Source organism: Sinocyclocheilus rhinocerous, unplaced genomic scaffold (assembly GCF_001515625.1).
Source record: "Sinocyclocheilus rhinocerous isolate Xijiao unplaced genomic scaffold, SAMN03320098_v1.1 scaffold2277, whole genome shotgun sequence".
NCBI classification, from domain to species: Eukaryota; Metazoa; Chordata; class Actinopteri; order Cypriniformes; family Cyprinidae; genus Sinocyclocheilus; species Sinocyclocheilus rhinocerous.
In genome coordinates this window covers 182108-203391 of record NW_015642816.1, presented here as the reverse complement: position 1 = coordinate 203391, position 21284 = coordinate 182108, and the positions used below count along the sequence as shown (strand labels likewise).

Below are 21284 nucleotides of genomic sequence, written 5' to 3'. Positions count from 1 at the left end.
TTTTTTTTTAAAATATAAGTACAATGTAAAAACATGTATGTACACAATAATTGCATTGTACCAAATTATTAATTTAAATGTAAGTACATAGTTGTTAAGGCCACTTAATATAAAGTGGGTCCGATGATTTTGTTTTCATTTATTTTGTAGAGCACATGTAGTGTTTCATTTCATACATTTTCCTTTTTTTATTTAATTTTGTTAATTAGATTTATTTATTGTTAGTTTGTTTGTTTGTAACTCTTTAATTGATTTATGGGTACTATATACAGTATATATATATATATATATAAGTTTTCTGAGAGACACACTGATCCCACCTACAGTAACTAAAAAGAAAACTTTCCTGTCAAAAGTTATTATTTGTGAGGCACAAACATTTTGCTTCACATAACCTTCAAACTAGATTGTCTCAATGCAAGTTTGTTGCAGTGTAAATAAATGGTGTCATTTAAAACAACAGACTCAACAATATCCGTCAGGAAGTGGGCTTCTATCCACTTAGGTTCATTGTATTGTTCAACTCAATGAATCATCTGCCTGTCATTCTTACACTTTCTGAAAGCTGTTACACTACCAACCCACTTCTACCATTTCCTCCATGATTAGCACCACCTCTCAGCATTGAGTCACGTAAATCCTTCTAACCAGCCTGAGAAAGTATCCTAAATACCTGCCGAGTGCTCTAAGTACCTTAAATATACACACAACCATTATAAACATCTTAAATATAAACTCCGTCTGCCATAATACATGAGAAATGAAAACTGTAAAATCACTAAATTGTGAAATGAATGTCACAGTCTGCCCATACCACACAAAGAGGTCAGGTTCTCATCAGTGTGTGTGACATTCAGAGATGCAGTTCAAGGGGATACGTCACACATGTGTGGCATCGGCAGCGCTCGCATTTGCATAATAATGAAGATGTTCACCAACCTTGACAGGAGCCATTAACTTCCTCATGGCCCGCCTGGCACATGCACTTCCCAATGGGCACCAGCCACTCCCCCTCTGCGCTGCAATGCATTCTGGGAAGTTCATCAGCTACCGAGTTGTTGACGCAGGTCCCTGACACCTCCAGAAGCTGGGAGGAATCTGCCCCAGTTATAGTATCCGGGAAGAGGGCCAAATTCCTGACCACAAAAGGACACTTTTTGTAGAAGACACGGACGGACACGAGCGCGATACACGCGCCCAGGTCTTGGAAAGCCAGGTAGAAGCCTTTCTTGGTCAACGGACCCAGTTCCCGAACTTCCGTGTTCAGCTTCATGACTCTGTCTCCGAGATCAAGCTCCGTGAAGCTCTCGTCGGCCGCGATGGTGTCGATCTTCGTGTATTGGCTTTCCCGAATATTCCTCCTCTCCTCGTCATTGGTTTCGTAACAGTAGACGTTGAACGTCTCCTTGCATGTGCCCAGACCTCCGGGGAGACTGTTGCAGTCCCGTAGAGTGAACTTGAGCTCCACGAACACTCGCTGGGCACCTTGGTTTAATATAAAGTTTGTCTGCAACCAGTTGTTCTGGTTGTGCTCCATCACCTTACACACCTGGTACGTGTGGATGGGCGCATAGTTTTCGTCCACCTCTCCGATTTCTTCCCACTGAAATACAAGGAGAAAAAAAGCAGATCAAAAAGAGTCCATTTTTTCATTCATGTTTGGAGGTTCTTATGAGAGGACAGTCAAGCAAAGACAGGAAACGATAGGTGAGGGGAGTGGGACAAGGAAAGGACCACGAGTCAGAAGTCAAACTCTCGTCGCTCAAGCGGCAGCCTCCCGCTCTCTCTCTTGGAACCAACACAGAAGTGACTAAAACTGCAATTCATCGACTGGCCGCTAGAGGCTGGCTCCAAAAGGGAGTCAGTCCCATAGACTCCCCATGTTAAAATGCCCAACTTTACAGCAGAAAAAAAAACATGTTTACAGCCTGGTACAAAAATTGGTTTTGATCTATATAACTAATTTTGCCCTTCATGACAACTGGGAGGGGGGTGATTTTTTTTATAACTCATCAGTTTAAATTATATTAAGCCTTTAAGTTCTGCATAATTAAGGGCGTGGCCACTTGAGTGACAGGTGGATTGCCGCTGCTGTCACCACCGTCGAGCTAGGTGGGCGTGGTTACAGCAACCAGCTCCCGCCTCTTCACCCATTTTCAATAGTCCGGGAGTGACGCACGGTGACGCGCTGCCAAGATGGCAACGGCTGGCTTCGCCCACTTTGAGCTTCAAAAATGCTCTTCAGAAACCTACGAGTGACGTCACAGACACTACGTCCATGTTTTTACAGTCTATGGCTGTTACACTATCTTTTGGAGCACTTTCCACAAGGCTGTGGCTCTGACAATAGTAGTTCTGATAGAACCTCAGTGAACCTCCGTGTAGAAGAGAAGAGAATTTCAAACAGGGCCCATGGGAACAACCTGCACCAGGGCCCCGCGAACCCCCGCTACGGCCCTGCAAGGGGGTGTTTACGTGACACCATTTTCAATTAAAAACAGACAACTTTTTATGCGTTTTTGGCCTTTCATTGGCGTTTTGGGAGCCTGAAAATGCTTTGAAAATGGGTTTCAAAGTGCAACATTTTTTAAAACAAAATCGTTATCGTCTCTGTGTAAACTACAAGAATATGAATTTGTATTACAAGTTCAGATTTTTAGATATGTGCATAGGTGCGTATTTCTTTCATTACATTTTTCATTTTTCATTAGAGTAGTTAGTCAACTACTGGCCTGGCATGAATGATGCAGTATCGTCTGCACGCAAAACTTTTCCAAAATGAAAAAAATATATATATATTTCCATTTTTACTACAATCGTTGTCATGTAAACGTAACCAAGGCTTAAAATGGGTGTGACAGATAAAAGTGACGTCCTAAATATCTACTGTTGGGGATACTGCAGGACCAGGGTTGGGAACCACTGCAGAAGAGGGCCCCATCCCAAATACAGGTCCACATTTACACACAACAATACACATTTTGCCAGTAAAATTCCATTGAACACCGTACTGATTACTTATGCATTATAAGCATATTAGGGAATGTTATGCATGTGTACTGTAACATAATAGTACGATAACCCCTAAAGCACCATTCACACACCACAACTGCCACATCTAACAAAATATGGCTGAATGTTTTGCTGTCCATAGAGATGCTCAATAACAATACATCAGGTGGCAGAGAGATTGGAAAAACAATCTGCCAGCTATAATCTACGCAGTCAGGAGGCTTGTAACATGGCAGTTAACAAAGCAAGACCTCAGAATGCACCCTGAGGGCCCGAGCGGCCCTTCAGCGCTCTTCAAACACACGGTCAATGACCAGAGAGACCCTCCTGAGGCCTTGTATTACCTCTGCCTGATGCTCTCTGAATATGAGCGATTGTGAGCTGTGTGGACAGTAAAGAACTGAAGTCTGGACCACTGGGAGTCATTCAGTGTGTGCTAACAGTGTGAGTCTCGCAGTTCACACACTGAATACGTATTACCTATATTTAGTATCACTTAAGGTGTGGTCACACTGCACTTTTCATTTAATTGACTTCCATACGCATGCGAATGCAAGAGAGTGAAACGCAAGCTAATGTGAACAAGTTTTGCATTTCGTGTGACCAACAGAAGATCAATACGTCACGGCATGACCTCATAGCTGAATTAAAGTTAAGTGTGAACTGAATGTAATGTTTTCAAGCACTTAACTGCATGTTAATTGCAATTAAATGTATTATAGTTTAAATTTATATTAAATATAATTAGCTGAACTTTAAGAGTGCTTTTTTGAGTCACATTAGGATGTAAGTTAATTGAATACGTAATTTCATAATTATTTCTATTGTCTCTTGAAATGTGGTTAAAGTGTTACTCCTGAATGTACTGACAAGCATTTATGGTAAACTAAAATATACTTTGATGTGATTTCTACTGAAACTTGTATGTCATATTTTTAAATGCATCTGTAATTAGACATTTGTAAAGATGACGCCACAATTCATTACATTTAAAATATATTTACTTTCAATGTAATATTGAAAAACACACTACAGGTAAAATTCTGATAAGTATTATTAAGTAGTATGCTAGTCAACACATTAAAATAAGGGTACTACTTTAAAGATGCACTGAATGTACTGCGAAGAAATACGCGTGAAAGTGTGTATTCTAAGTACACTTAAGTGGCCTTATTTATCTATTTATGCTTTTTCAATTTGAAGTACACTACAAGTGCAATACAATAATTAATTTAATACAAAAATACAAAAAAAATTATTTAATACAGTTAAGCACTTCTTTTTCATAAGCTTATAAAGCTCATTACTCCATTTGTCAAAATGTGCAGTACACAACAGAGCACAAAGAATATTCTTCAGTTACAGGTAAATATTAACACGATTTTAACTAAGAAATCAGTATCTATGCTATGGAAAGCACATTTAAGCACATTCAATAATTAATTGGTTTAATGAGCCATTCAATAACCATGAATATTAATTCAAAGCACCTTTAGTCGAGTATGAATTCTCTGAAGTGGGTTCAAAGTTGTTCTGCACCTAAGAATCCTATGGATTGCTTCTTTTATTCAATGTGCCACTAATATTGTCATGAAATTATTTATATACACTGTTTTGTATCTTTCATAAAATTCCGACATGAGCTGTATCCAGTTTCAAAGTCACAGCTTAAGATGTGTGTATGTTTTCATGCTGTTTGGATTGTTACTGTTAGTTTAGCATCATGCTAACCCTAACTGTTGAAATCAATGAGTTGATTCTTCGTGTGAGTTTTGGTATTTGTACATTCCAAATCGGTCACAAGGAATTATTTTCAGAATCGTTCTTTATGTAACAAACAATGGCTTTATGGGTTGTCAGAATTTTAAGAAATGGTCTGCATTAGCATGCACTAGCATAATAGGGCCACCAAATAGGGTTTGGTGGCTGATGTCCAGGTGTGCCATTTCGATCTTTGGCTTGATATGATTCATGTCATCATTTCACAGATGTGACACACATCCTCGTGCAATCTCCCTTCTCAATGTGTTTTTATAATGAACGCCTTTTCAAATTATCTATTCGTCTTCATCCATGTGTCAGAAATGTTGTCGCCCCAGAGTGCCTGGTATGAGAGGTTAAAACGAATATCCAAATGCCCTTGGATATCTGCATGATCCAAATTCTCACAGGCACATTTTCATTTCAAATGGCGGCTTTCCCTAAATTGCAGCTTTGCCAATGCAATTTACCAGATCGTGGCCATACTGACTCATATTCGAGAAATCTGTGACACACACTTTTCTGTGTCATTCTGGTCCTGATGCATCACCACGGGACTCTTTGCTAGATATGATCACCTCGAGTAAAATTCAGATGGTAATATGGACGTTTGGCTGATTGGAATGAAATTAAAATGTGACATGAATGTCCTTTGAGTGTGAGGAAGAGAAAAGGGAAGAGCGGTAATGGTACAGTGAAATGGATGCTCCAGCTTTTCAAATGAGATGTGCTTAAGAAACATAATAAATTTGTAACTACACTGAACTATTTTAACAGTATGTCTCGGTAACTGTTTATAATCAGTTTGTTTTGTTATAAATTGTTGTGATGCATTAAGGGAATACCTTCTCTATGAAGGACACATACAATGCAGTCTCTTGTTATTGTTGTTTTCTACACAGAAGCTATTTTCATGCATGTGCAATAACTACCCTAATACAGAATTGTATTTAAAATATATTTATTTCATGATAAGTATACTAAAAATAGATTGACATGTCTACTAACTGAAAATGCACTGTAAAATGTAGTTATTTCATGCTTCCATCAAGCACAAACTTAGTGCACTATTCATTAATTCATTTTTTTTTAAATAGTATACCTTTACAAATGCAGTGGGGAAGGATGAAATATATATTCATCTTTAAGAAAGTACACTGGCTAGGTTCTTAATTCCATCTACAACATGTTTGAAACCTGTTAAAAGTGATTTTCATAACGGTGTTCTCTGAGCACAAAATAAACAAACAAACAAACAAACAAACACATAAATAAATAAATAAATAAATAAAAATACTTTAAATAATTTAACCACACTTCAAATTTATTTCTGTAGTGTTTTTCACATTTTCTGGTTGCAAAGCAGCTTTACATAAATATAGAAGTACATTAATGAGGAAAAAAAATTAACTTAAAGGATTTTAGCAAATGGCTGCAATATAACAAAGAGTGAAAAATTTAAGGGGGTCTGAATACTTTCCGTACCCACTGTATATTAAGACTTTTCTCGGCGTTTCACAGTCTTTAAATCCATATAATTTGTGCTGTCACTGATGGAAAAAATCTGTTTGCTTATCGTAGCACTTGTAACAGTATAGAAAGAAAACAAAGTAACCCCAGCTTTGCACGGTGCATGTCTGCATGGTGACACAATTGGTAAAGCGAGTGCGCTTGTGTGGCAACGACCCGGGTTGGTGTTTCCTATATTCAATGTACATATTTCTGTTCCCAATGTGTCACTGATGTTCTCCGGATAAGTGAGTTAGCTGGTATGCAGTGGGTGTTAGTAAAAGGCAAATTCTTAAGCTGTGCCATTATTTCTAAAGATCAATTTAATGCATTAGAAGCACACAATAACAATGCCATTAGCACACTTCAAGTTTACTTGCCATTGCAATGTGTTTTAAAGTCACTAAAAGTGAAGCATAGTATGACCTTAGTTTGTTATTAGTATAATATTAATGTATGCTCAACACCTACAGTGTAATTGAATTGCAATTGTAATGTCACCAAAATACATTTGAAGTTTATGCTGAGTGAATTCTGCATTTCAAAACTTAAATACAAGAGTGGATATTTAAAGTGTACTTAAGTGTACTTGGAATAGTTCCACTTTAGCACAAACAAGTATATTTAATACGACTTTAGTTGAACTTCAGCACTGCTTTTGCACAACTAAAATGCATTTAGTACAAAATTGGTTGTTCCTTTTTAACAGACTTTAAGTATACCAATTTATAGTGTGTCACAAATACATTTAGTTAAGCTAACGTACATATGAATAAATTGTGCTTAAGTATATTATTTTTTCACTAGGGTAAAAACTCAAATGAAACTGGAAGCCTTGCATTTTAAAGGTAAAAATGGTCACGTCTGCTCTTACGTTTAAAATTCGGTGGATAATTAGTTTGCTGGAGTTCCACCTTAACTCCTTCTCAAATGCTGCTTGTGTAAAAACAGAGTAATTGTATGAGAAGTTTGGGTCTGACACTGATCCAGTTCTCAGGTGAGGGAACAAATCCAATTAGTGCTGGTAAATCAAGGGGATGTTTACAGGTTTGACTTTAAAGATAGCTTAAAACCAGATGGTACATTTAATGCAAAGACAAGAAACTACTTGAGTTATTTAACCTTAATATTTAACCTTTGTTTCAAAGTTCTCTGGTCAATGAATCCTTTTATTGTATAGAAAAGAGTGGCTTTAACAGTCTACTAATTGAAAGAGAACAACTGCACACTCACTTAAGCATAGGCTATGTATTAACCAATTGTGTATTAACCAATTATAAGTTGGTTAATAAATAGCCTATGCTTAAGTGAGTGTGCAGTTGTTCTCTTTCAATTAGATTTTAATTTTTTCCTTCAACTTTCACCTCTACAGGTGTGCGTTCGCATTGCCTCACTTATTAACAGTCTACTAAACACCCCTTGTGTCTTGTGAAAGAAAGTGTGGAATAAGGGTGACAGACATTTCATTTTTGTGTGAACTTTAAAGGGACAGTTCATCCAAAAATCTAAATTCTGTTATGATTTACTCATCTACCCTCATGTCATTCCAAACCCATAAGATTTTCAATTCATCTTCGAAACTCAAATGAAGATATTTCTAATAAAATCTGAGAGATTTCTGTCCCTACATTAAACAGTCTAGGAACCAAAAAATGTACATTTCAAAAAGCCATCGTAAACATAATCCATATGAATCTAATGATTTAATCCGAGTCTTCTGAAGAGAAACAATGACTTTATACAGTATAATGAACAGGTTTAATTTAGACATTTATTCACATACTGTATAAACATTAATCAATGCACATACATAGATCACATCAAATATGATACACGGAGATTCAAATGTGCTTCCTTGCCATGCACAACAAATCTCATTAGCTTGTTTTTTTTTTTTAAATACCACAATATGAACAAAAGTCATAGGTGTTTGAAACGACATGGGTAATTGATGTCATAATTTTAATTTTTGGGTAGACTATCCCTTTAACAACAGCAGTCAGCGCTACATGTACACAACTACTATTATGTGTCAGAAACAGTCTAACAAACAATATAAAAAAAACCCCACATCACTTATTTTTCTCTTAGCTCGTTCACTTGTCAGGCATTTCCGGATAAAAATCATCCAAACTCTCTTTCCTACCGTCCCCTAATGAGACCCTCTCCATTTTCTTGTTCTCTCCGTCTAAACCCTTCCCTCCACTGTCTTGGCACACTTATTTACCAATGCTTTACGCCCCTAAAACCCTAAATTCTCCCAGTGTGAGTTAGCGTGTGCTATAAGCATGCATTTACCGACAAACCCCAGCTCCCAGAGCACTTCCTCCTCGGCTTATTATCGGCGCTACACCGCAGAGAACGAGCAAGTATGACCCACTTCCTTTCAAACTGTAGCCCCTCATTACCCACCAATCACCATCACCCAGTCATCCCTGTCATTGGGTCCAGAGGGGGCGGAGCCGGACATGACTGACAGGCAGGGTTGAAAACAACTCCCTGCTATGATTCTGGCTGAATGTCTTTGCGTGAGAGTGTGGTGGGACGCGTGAATGTGACTTTTCAGGGTGGGTGGATCGGTTCCTCTGTTGAGCATCACGTCAATGCGTTTTCCCCTTCGGTAAGAGACAGGAATAAAGGACAGCGATGTGAGCCAGAGGTGCCCTAGGCCTGCACAAAGCCCGGATTTAGCTGAGCTCCTGTAAACCGCTTCGTTGACTTGGCAAATCTGGGCCGCTCTGACAGCAGTTAAAGCAGCATGAAGCCAGGGTTGAAAACAATATAAATAAAATATAAAAGTAAAATAAAGCCTGTGATAAACATAACTTGACAATACTTTGACAATTTGTTCTACGACACACCCATACATAAAATGCTAATTATGAAGCAGTTACGTTTATTTTTTTTAAACGCATGTTTCTAATAAGTGAATGGATAAGATGATTTGAGGTGTTAATGTGTGCATTTTACGCTGTAGAACAAAACGGCAGAGTATCATCAAGCATTCAAATTTATTTTACTCCAAAATAGAAAAAAAAAACTGTCCTGTAATATCTGATTCTTATCTTCAAGTTAAAGCAGCATGAAGCCAGGGTTGAAAACAAACAAACCGGGGAGAAAAGATAATCACTGGTGTTTTGTGATGTACCTGCCAGTACAGATTGCTGATTGTAGATCCAAAAGCCTTTGAGTCTTCAAAAACGAGCATTTGACCCAATTGCGTTACCGACATGAATCATGCAAACACGAATTTAAACTGTTGTTATTAAACAGCTCTGTTCCAAAATCTAGTGAACTTCCTACTTAAGGTAGCATTTTAGGGAGCAATATTATGCTACTGTATCTTCTAAAATGCTTGTGGAGAAGGCAGTCCCCGAATGCACTAAAAGAAGATATTTTAAAGAATGTGTGTAACCAAACAATTGCTGTCAATGGGGACCAATTGGTTTCACTCATTCTTCAGAATAAGTTTTCTTATGTCCCACAAAAGAAAGAAAGTCATGCAGGTTTGGATCAACATGAGGGTGAGTAAATGACAGAAGTTTCATTTTTGGGTGAACTTCCAAAATAGAAAAAAAAAACTGTCCTGTAATATCTGATTCTTATCTTCAAAATTCTCTCCTCATCCATATTTGACGTTTAATATACATTGATGAGCAGTACTTCGGTTCAGTGAGATTTCAATGCACGCAGGTCTACAAGGAGAGTGTTCCTCATCATGGTTGTGGCTGGTTAGGCCAAAAAATATGGATTAACATCAAAGAGATACCTTTTATTACTTGTGTTATTGTGTCAGGTCTAGATACGACATATTTTTAGAGTATGCTACAATTAGCTTAGCAACATGCTATCGTCTGTACATGAACTGTGAGTCTCCTGTGCTATTCATATAGCTAAGGAGGTCTATCTGTGAGTGGTTTCTGCCAATGAAGAGCACCTCAAATCAGTCACTTATGTCCACTTTTTTTTAGTCAGCAAAGGTAATGTCTGACCTTTTTTTAGAGTTATTATATAAGAATGCATATTCATACTTAGGAGGTTATAGGTTTCTCTTGATATGTTAAAACCCTAAATAGCTGTAAACCAATACCTAGATAAATTAAGAGGGTTTATCTGCCATATTTCACATTTGCAGAGACTTTACTGAGTCTCTTGAAACTGCTGAGCTGTTGCTAAATCTCACACTCCAGACGCTCTGTTGAATTAATATGATTGTGAGTGTAGTCGACTCTAACAGCATAACAACATCCCGAGTCTCCCGGAAATGAGCATCTCCTCCCTAACTCACATAATCAGTCCGAAATCTCCTGGGAATTTTCAAACCTTTACCGCAAAGTTGACCTATTGAATTATATAACTGTTTTTCATTTCACGTGGGAACTCTTTCTCTCTGTCTAACTGCAATTTGTATGGTCATATACATATCACTTTCTGTACGCATGCACCTGCATCACTTTACTTGGAAAATCACTTTACATTATCAGCTCTGAAAATATATTCATTTAATAAGATACACAGGAGACCAGAAATGTAAAGCATCGTTCCAGTATGAGTGGGGTGAGGTTTTTGTTCGTTTGTATGTTTGTTTGTTTGTTTTTTATTTGTTTGTTGCAGCCTTAATTTACTGTTACTGCAAAATTAATTTAAATTTGGAAAATAATAATAATAATAATAATAATAATAATAATAATAATATGGAAAAAAAAACATGCTATGTTTATTTTTTGTTAATGTGTAAAAACAATATGGATGTACAAATAGCTAAAGTTTAACATAAACGTTACGTAAACTGGATGACGTTTTTGTAACATTGTAACATTTTACAACTCAACATTTAAAAAGGTTAAATTATCTAATATTTTAAGAGATTTATTGACCTATGTCAATATAATTTCATATTTTATTCTTATTTTTTATATTATACTATTTTTATAATAATAATAATAATAATAATAATAATAATAATAAAATGCCACATAATAATGCCACTACTATTAAGGCTTGCTTTATGGGAAAACATAGGAAAAATAAAATAAAATAATAATAATAATGAGAACCATTTTAACCATTAGGATATCAAGAGAGTTGCATTTATTTATTTATTTATTTATTTACTTACATGTACACTAAAACATGCTCATCATTCAAGAGGTGCATGAAATTTGATGTACATACTATATTTTAATGTATTTCAAATAGTTTAATAAATAGGACAAAATAGCATTAATATATTAATATCAAATACTACTATTGATTATATAAGATTAGAATTAATCTTATGTATAATAATACAATTAAGATTAATAGTATTATTTAATATTAATATCTGTCTAGGGTTGTTTCTGTCACGATCTTTGCTAGGAGGAGCGCGGAACGAGGAACAAGGAGACGTGGAGTACATGAACAGTCTTTAATCCTTGGAATGACGGGGGAATTTCACAACATCCAACAAGTAGAACCGACAAAGGAAAACTACAAGGTGGAGCTGGCGGGAGGAAGGAGCCCAATAGAGCCGGTGGGACGGAGAGACGAGGTGCAGCCGGAGGAGCGGACTCGTGAGGCGATGGCGGGTCGATGCCCGACCAAGGTAGCGGGAATTGGCTCTCCGTCATCAGTGGGCTCGGGCTGATGCTCCGCACCGCGGGGAGATGGTGGGCTGGGCACTGGGTCTGGAGTGGATCTGAAGAGATCATTTACGGGCTAGGATGGCGATCCGTTTCTCGGCAGAGTCCACTCCACGAAGGCAACGAAATCCTCTCGAGGACCATCCTCGGACGACGGCGCTCTGCTCGCGGTGTTCAGGCTCGCGTCATAGAATGAGACGCGCGTCGTCCGGGTAGCTGGTGGTGCTAGCTAACAGCCGGAACAGTCTTGTATGGTTCTTGAGAGATTTGTCCCCCTGCTCCAGCAGGAGGAGGAGGAATTCTGGGCGGAAAAAAATTGAGTTCAAAATCAGCAATGAATCACCTGCGATTTTGAACACAATTTTGTGTAGCTTGTCAGTGAACTACGGCTCTGTGTAGTAAATGCCCCTCCTTCTGAACGCCCGTGCTGGAGATTTACTTATAATCACAGGAGCGGCTTTACTGACGAGATGCGCATGAAAATCGCATTCGATTTTTTGCACAGCCCTAGAAGCAACACAATGGAAACAAAAACACTGAGGAAAAAAAAACGGAAAACAAACAGAGGGGAAACACACTGAGGTCTTTGGTCGGTTCTTCTGTAACGATCTGTGCTAGGAGGAGCGCGGAACAAGGAACAAGGAACAAGGAACAAGGAGACGTGGAGTACATAAACAGTCTTTAATTTCACAACATCCAACAAGTAGAACCGACAAAGGAAGACTACACAGACTGGGGCTAATAAACACAGGGCAATCAGGGGAACACAGGTACATGGAATCATAATCAAATTAACACGAGGAGAAACTGGGTCACAGGGAGCAAAACACACACAGACAGTCCAGAACCCTGACAGTTACCTGGCAATCTAGTCCGTGAAGGTTAACATGTTCCTACTTCACTTAAAGGCCTTTTGTGCCTTAATTTCCATGGAAATTATTTAGGAAAATATTTATTTAATGGACTTGAATGAATGAATGAATGAATGATGTCACAAAAACAAATCTGTCGGAATGTTGTACCATGTTTATTTCAGAAATATTAATCTAGTAATCTACCACAGACTACTGGCACAAGCTTTAAGAGTTAGTTATTTATTACAGTTGTTTATCCACATCTTACTCAAGCGTCTAGGCTGTGCACACTCATAACTTAAATCCTGGAAAAACGTGACGTTAGCGTGGCTATGATTACAGTACAGTAAAAATTAAATTCACCATCCTCGGTACCCTCAGCCGATTTGCATTACAATATTTGCAATGACCATCTCTTGTCCAAAACTGAGTGTACTGTCTAAAAGAAAAGTTATGACTGCTGCGTATTTACACTTGACTGAACATTGATCTGTTCTAAATAAAGAAATAAATTGATCTAAATAAAACAGGCTGGGTGCAGATTATTATTTCTAAAAATAGATATGTCTGTGCAACGCATTAGGGTGCACAGAAGAAAGCCCAATCTAGGACATGCCCTGTACAGTTTAAGAATCGGTACTGCTATAGCAGCAGAGGACTATTATTTTGTTGAACAGAACTGAGGAACAACTGATGATGTCACAGCTTCAGATTTGGTTGACCAATCAGCAGAAAGGGTGATTTCGCATGACCGCCCACATGAGGGAAACAAATTTTGAAGTCATTTATCATTTTTTCTACCCATAAACCAAAAAAGGGTTGGTTGAAGTTGAAGAAACAAAAAAAACGAATAAAGGCGCCGTTTTCTCGTTTCTGCTTATTTCATTTCAAATTGAAAAAAAAAACTATCAAAACCTACACGGGCCAAGGAGGATGTGAAAAGCCCTCTGCTATATCTGACATTGATTTAGCGCTCCTCAGATTTCACGTCATATTCAGGATATCACGCAAGGATGTTTGTATTTCCATCTGAAAGGAGGAATAATTGTCTCCAATAACAGGTGTTATCCAGCGTGCCTGGAGACTTTAGCATCTATTGTCGGCCTGTATTGTTGCATTGGAGGGCAGGTGTAGGTAAGCACAATGCAAGCGCTCTTTTTTACCATCACAACAGGAAAATGAATTAAGCTATAACTGCACACTGTCAACACTGGATGCAGGCCACGCTAGATAACAATAAAGGCCTCTACACAGCAGCTGGGACGAGCAAGCTGATATCGAGAATGGATAAATCACAATGTTTGCACAGTCCTAAAGCAAATACACTTTTCTAATCAAAATCCAAAACTAAAAGTGAGAGCTGGGTCAATGATAGTTATCATCTGTGATAATATCGTAATTGTTGTTTTAACAATATGCAAGCTGACATTATAGAGTATATATGTCACTCACTGCAAAAAAAAACAAAAAAAACTGGTCTTAAGAATCCAAAAGCATTGACTGCGTGATGAAGCCTATTAGAATGCAGTTAAAATGCCCCTATAATTCAAATTATGAAAGCCAAAAATATCCCTTTATGTTTATAGTAATATCACACACGAAACAATGCCCCTATAATTCAAATTATGAAAGCCAAAAATATCCCTTTATGTTTATAGTAATATCACACACGAAACAATGCCCCTATAATTCAAATTATGAAAGCCAAAAATATCCCTTTATGTTTATAGTAATATCACACAAGAAACAGTGCCGTTTTCCTGAATATTAGTGCATGAGCATAGTCACAATCGCAAATGTGATAGTAATTTTATACAACAGTTCAACAAACAAGAAATTTATGTTGATTGAGTTACATTTTAGACAGGATATTGTTTTTGTTTTTTTTCTGTTTCGCCAATGAAAATAGTTCCAAACAAAGCTGGAGCAGATCATTTGCACATCTCAGAGCGACACCAGTGTTTTGTTCCTGAATTAATCTGTCTTTGAACTAATCATTTGAATCAGTGATTCAATGATCCATTCATAAAGACAGGCCTTGCGTACCAACGTTCATACTGTCCATCCTAAATAGTATGTGAGATTAGAATAAGTGTGTCCCAAAGCATAGTATGCTGAAAAGTGTATGCCAAAAGTCCCTGGATGGTCGACTATTTCAGATAGATTTGTGAAGTGTGGATCTTTTACTTTACTCTTTTACATTACCTTGCAAATGCATCATTATACAAAATATGAACAGAGTTCTCCGCTTTTTATCTCAAAATTCTTACTTTTTTCTCACAACTTACTTTTTTTCCTCGCAATTGCATGATATAAACTCACAATTGCGAGTTCCAAAGTCATAATTATGTGACAGAAACACGCAATTGAGAGAAAAAAGTCAGAATTGCGACATCAACTTGTAATTGCGAGAAAATGTCTGAATTGTGAGATTTCAACTGACAATACTGAGAAATAAAGTCACAATTGTGACTTTTTTTTCTCAGAATTGTGAGTTTATATCTCACAATTTTAGCTTTATAATATGCAATTGCGCGTTATAAAGTCAGAATTGTGAGGTATAAACTTGAAATTGTGAGAAAATAATCCGTCTATTTTTTTGGAGTTTATATCTTGCAATTCTGACTTTATAACATGAGATTGCAACTTTATTTCCCGCAGTTATGACTTTATATCTAGCAATTGCGAGTTTATATCTCACAGTACTGAGGGGGGAACAAAAGTCACAATTGCGAGATATAAAGCATTTTCACCCTGGGTGTGCATTATTTTAATTATTATTTAATTATTTTAATTATTATTATTCAGTGGCAGAAATGGGCTTCCATTTAAACGAGCCAGGGTACCAGCACAAAAACACACTCAGCAAAATATAATTTCATTATTGTTATCCAAAAAATCCCAATAAATATTGAGATATAAATGTTGTCAATATCGCACAGCCCTAGTCGGTGCATGACATAAGAAGTCAACATGATGGTGGGGGTAGTTTTTTTTTGGGATATTTACTTTCATGTTGTGTTCAAGTTTGTAGCTGCTTATTCCTGTCAGCCTGTCAAAAACAACCAAGACACTCAACACATGTTCCTTTTCTGCTGACAAACCATTTCATGTAGCTTCAGCTTTCTTCACTTTGGTATTCTAAGTGGAAATACGAAACAGAAAAACAGACACATACTGTATATAAACTTGGCGGTTTGTCATTAAACTAAACACATTGTTTAGCAGGTTTACCAATCAGCTAACTCGACAGAAATTAATTACATTCTGAGCGTCACAAAGAAATTAGAACAGCAGGTTTAGTGTCTTTGTGCCTCTTTTAGAACAAAGAAGGGCTTTCCCTTCTTCTCTGTTTGTCTCTGACCTCTCGTAGTCCCTCTCTCTCCGTGCTGCACTCTCCACGTTCTATTATTTTTCACTTTGAAACTGTCTTTCCTGCCGTCGAGGGAATCTGAGACCTTGAGATGTTCTGCTGAAGCCGGCTCTTAACTCAAAGTGCTGAGAGACAGGAAGATGTGTGGAACTCACCCCATTCTTCGGATAGGCGACCCACCCCAGGTCACCAATTACAGAGCGAGAGTCCAGCAAGTTCACTGCGGGAGAACGAGAAACACAGACAAATCAATAATCTGCAGTTGTAAAAGCAATATAGAAAGAGCATTTATATGCCGAGCGCAATCACAATATCGACTCGCTCAGAATTGATCTAATTCGTTTCTGTACTGTAGTTTTCAGTCACACTTAATTTTGCAAGGTCCTTGTTACACAATACATGTGTTTACTGTAGTAAGAACAGTAAAGGTTGCATAATTACAAACAACTATTGTTAAACCAAACCCTAACTATATAGGAAGCACATGCTGTTAACTATATTACTCAGTGCTTACACTGTAATTACACTGTAACAATGACATCTTAAAATAAAGTGCAGATCAATTTCTATACATACATTGTACACACACATTATTCAACATTTTAAAAACATTTACTTAAATTGTAATTATTATCACATGTATTGTCCTTTATCACATATTATCTATAGTTCAGGGTGATTGCATTAGGTTCTGCAGGTGTTAATATGTATACATTTAGTTTGTGTCTCTTTTTCCTTTTAATAACAATATAGTTCATATTGAGTCTTTGTTTTCAGAGGCATTCATAAGTAAAGTACGCACATGCACATGTATATAAATAATGGAAATCGATTTTAAATGTCAGGCCATTAAACATATTTAATCCAATTTATTCAAAGTAGAATAAAAAGTCTATATGACTTACATATCTATGACCCTTCATGGAAAGGTGCATGTCTGTAAAATGTTTTAGATGCTGTCAATTTATTGATATTGTAACAGGTCCAACATTAATGAGGACTTGTGCAAAAAATGTAATTAAAAAAATTAATATTATTTTTTTTATTCCTTAAAAATCGTTTTTATAATTTATAAATTTAGGGGGGAAAAAGCCCCTGAAAATCAATTGCACACGGAAAATATTACGCATCCAGACAATTCACATCTGAATACCTGCAAACACAAATGAGATCACATTGTCTTATTGTGATACTGATCTAAATGTTTCTGAACAATGAGGGTAATCATTTGAAAATGTACCCTTTAGAAAGAGAGAACATGGAATAATATCTGTTGTGCAATCTTTGCCCTTGGTTAAATTGAGTGCACATTCTATGTGAGATGTCTATTAAACAATCCAGTCTTTTTTTTTTTATTATTGTGCCAGTATTTGATACCCAGAGTAGGTCACAGGTTCTTTTTGTATCTGCTGGAACCTTTTACGAATGAGTACCGCCACAGCTAATTAGATGACCTTTACATTCACAGTCCGATCAGGGCTGAATTTTAATTTGACCTTGTGTTGATCAAAGGTTGTGTGGTGAGACTGTTTAGCATGTGTGAGATGACTCACAATAACAATTCCATTTTGGGAATAAAACAACAAGCTAGTGACTAAGAAACCCACACAGATGTCACAATAGTGCTAAAAAAAGAAGATGTAAAAGGGTAAAGATTAGTTCATCAGAACTTCTGAAATTAAAAACACACATTTAGAATCTTTTTTTTTTTACTTCATGCCCTAATAAATAAGGCCAACAGCTGGATGCGAACGCTGGTTATTGATCTTAAATGTTATGTAACCTCAAATTTGATACTGATTTGTGAGAACGGAACACATATGCAGAGAAGAAAAACAAATACATTTAATCTGCTTGTGTCCTATTGAAATGTCTGTAAATGAAGTCTAAATGTATTTCTTTTGAATGGCAGACATTGGTGTACATTGTCCTACTTAAACTGAAAAAAAAATATCCTGGGGAGAATCACATAAATCTAATTAGAACAAAGAAGTACAGTTCTGAACTAGATAAAAGAGAGGTTGTGTCCATCCTTAGGCAAATACAAATACCGAAAGAGGAGCAATATGCGGAAATCTAACTTCAAGAGGGACGTAAATACATTTTAAAACTGCAAAAATAAAAACATCGAATAAATATTTGTAAAAAATATTCATTAGTGTACGGAAGATTAGTATATGGCAAAGTGAATCTTCTGATTTGATTGGCTTTTTGCTTCAAGGTTGAACTGTCCAAACGTAACTGCAATGTTAATTTGAAAGCGCATTTCCCTACAGATCACAGTTCACCGCAGGTCACAGCTCTCCGAATCGACAGGTTTGTTCGAATTCTACCAGACTTGCCGCTATTGTGATTTTCGAGTGGCCATCGTCCTTGCGCGTCTGCTGGGCCATTGTGCCAGTCTGTGTAGGCACCCGAGCGCCCTCCCCCATCCCGCTCTCATTTTTATTGTGCCATCATCAGCGTACAATCAATCAACTCATCCCCACACTTGTCATTGCACTATCCATATGCTGACTTCTGCTCATTAGAATATTTACATATTCTATAGTCTGCACACTTCAGCCCAAATGATCAATTGCAACACATCAATTTCACTTGCAGATAATTTGTTGACATTTCCCAAGGTAACACCGGGTGAAATCATTTTTATGTACGCTAATTAAAACGTCCTGTAACTTGAAAGGGTTTCTTAGGAATGCAGTTTTGTATCCTGGGAAATAAAGCTGTAAAATATGGAATTTGATTTATAGTCAGTGCCTGCTGTTCTCTGACCACTACAAAGCAGATTTAGGGAACTTTGATGAAGACGTGTCTGTGTTTCCTTTGTCTTTACGCCTCTAATGCAAATGCACCATCCCACGTGTACACATCAGCTCTCACAAAAAAAGAGACGTCATATTTTTACCAAAAGTGCCATTGGGGTCCAATGCAACAGATATATTTTAGTTAGTGAACTTAACCTTTGAAAATAAAATATTCATTTGAAGTGCATCATCTATATCTTTGTCTGTAGAAATAGTATCGTAGGCATTCATTTTTGTCCTGCAATAATCTACCGTTTAATATCTGTATCTTGAAAGAAAATGCTACAAAAGGTTTTTAAATAGACCATTGAATCAACATTAATAACTCTTGTAAAGCTTGGCGGTTGAATAGTGCTTTCGTTCTGATCTGAGCTGTGATTTCTGAACTGTCTGTGAATGGATGTTCTTAGTGAACAATACGATTCATAAAATCTTTAAAAGGACCCATTGAACGTGTTCAAAGGCAATGAAGCAATTCACAATACACTTTATGAATTCACGTTTTCAGTCAATGTACAATAGTGAATTGAGGTGTTTAAAAGCCAGCTGGCTGGGAGTTTGGTTGAACTGTAATCACTGATGTTCAGGAACTTCTGCTCCATTAAACGGTCTGGTGTGAAATCACTGTTGGCTTAACGGAAGATATATTACATGATGCTGCACTTTTGACATGACATTTCACGCCGTGTAGAGAACATTTGTTTTGGAGAACCGTATGGACATATACCACAAAATGTCCTAAAAGACCTATATAACATGTTCTGGAGAAGATCTGACAGGTTTCTGATGCATTGATACTTCTCCATGTGTATATTGTGTGTACACTGTTTATGCATTCATTGTAATATATGTGGTAAATTGTGTGTCGACCTTAAAAATAATGCTTCACATATGCTTCTGACATAACATAATGGTTCCATTTAAAATCAAAGGGTTTCACAGTCTAATGCCATTGGAGAACCTTTTTAAGTTCTACACAACTTTAAAAAAAAAAGCACTGTATCGTGATAATGTAGCGAATTAAGAAACCAACGCACGGATCGGGGGAACCTTTAATTTATCATCAAGAACTTTTGTTTTAGTCTCCAAACAACCATATAGCAACCCAAGAACCGAATGGAGCCGAAAATGGTTCTTGATTAGAAGAGCGTTCTTTGCAGAACCTTTATTTCCAGAACTGTATTTTCTCCTTACGGAATCCAGTGACTGTCAACCATCAATCCCTGCAAATAGCACCGTTCCCAGATCCCGCGTCTTACCTTCATTACTGGGAATGCAGAAAGTCCTGAACGCGCCGAGACTGAAGACGCAAATCCAGGCGATGTAACTCCAATGTGAACGCATACTCATCGACTGAAGAAATGTGTCAAATGAATGAATGTACTGGACTCACATCAGCACCGAAACGATCCTGAGAGAGTTACGGAGGACACGAGGAGCGCGGAACGTAGGTACGCAGGAAGAAAAGCACATTTGAGCGGAGAGCGGCGGCGCGCGCGTTGCGGCGAGTGTTGAAGCGCTCGGGTTTGAGGCTCACGGAGCTGTCAGACACCCACACAGCCGACAGCATGTGGAGGAGGAGGAGGAGTAAACGATTACAGCTCTCCAATAGACATCAATGACTGCTCATGACACGAGACTCGTCCAGACTAATGAAGGTGTAAGTCAGACGAATAATGTTAAAAAATGACAGCTATGTGCGCATTGTGTCAGTCGTATAATATTGATTGTGTTGGGCTAATATTACACTGCAATTTGCAGAAAACACTTTCTATTAACCCTGCATGCTATAAAATGTGCTATATAATGTCATATAATATGTATGTATTAAGGTGGAGTTGATAAATTCGGTAACTGTTCATAACACTGTACAGCAGCATTACAAATAATCATAATGCATTATAAATGCAAACGATCTATAGTCTGTCCATCCATCTGTCCGTCCATCCATATCTATCTATCTATCTATCTATCTATCCTTCAAACATTCTATCAATCTGTCCATCCGTCCATCCATCCATCCATCCTTCTTCCCTTCAATCGATGTATCAATGTCCATCCGTCCATCCTTCCATCCATCCATCCATCCTTCTTCCCTTCAATCAATATATCAATCTGTCCATCCATCCATCCTTCTTCCCTTCAATCAATGTATCAATCTGTCCTTCCTTCCATCCATCCATCCATCCATATTTCCTTCAGTCAATGTAACAATCTGTCCGTCCATCCATCATCTATCTATATATCCGTCCGTCCGTCCGTCCGTCTGTCTATCTATCTATCTATCCTTCAAACAATCTATCAATCTGTCCATCCTTCCTTCCATCCATCCATCCATCCATCC

At 37.4% G+C, this 21284-nt stretch overlaps 1 protein-coding gene across 2 annotated transcripts in view; it reads right to left on the bottom strand.

Annotated features, from left to right (window-relative positions):
- The window catches only part of epha5 (EPH receptor A5), an 81883-nt gene extending 61421 nt beyond the window's left edge, over positions 1–20462 (bottom strand). For both annotated transcript variants that reach the window (XM_016573692.1, XM_016573693.1), the window contains exons 1-3: positions 20200–20462; positions 16289–16353; positions 940–1603 (exon numbers count right to left, since the gene is read on the bottom strand). In XM_016573692.1, the coding sequence (XP_016429178.1) occupies positions 940–1603; positions 16289–16353; positions 20200–20290 (820 nt within the window). In that variant the 5' untranslated portion in view covers positions 20291–20462. The remainder of the gene's footprint in view (positions 1–939; positions 1604–16288; positions 16354–20199) is intronic.
- Between the last annotated feature and the right edge of the window lie 822 nt (positions 20463–21284).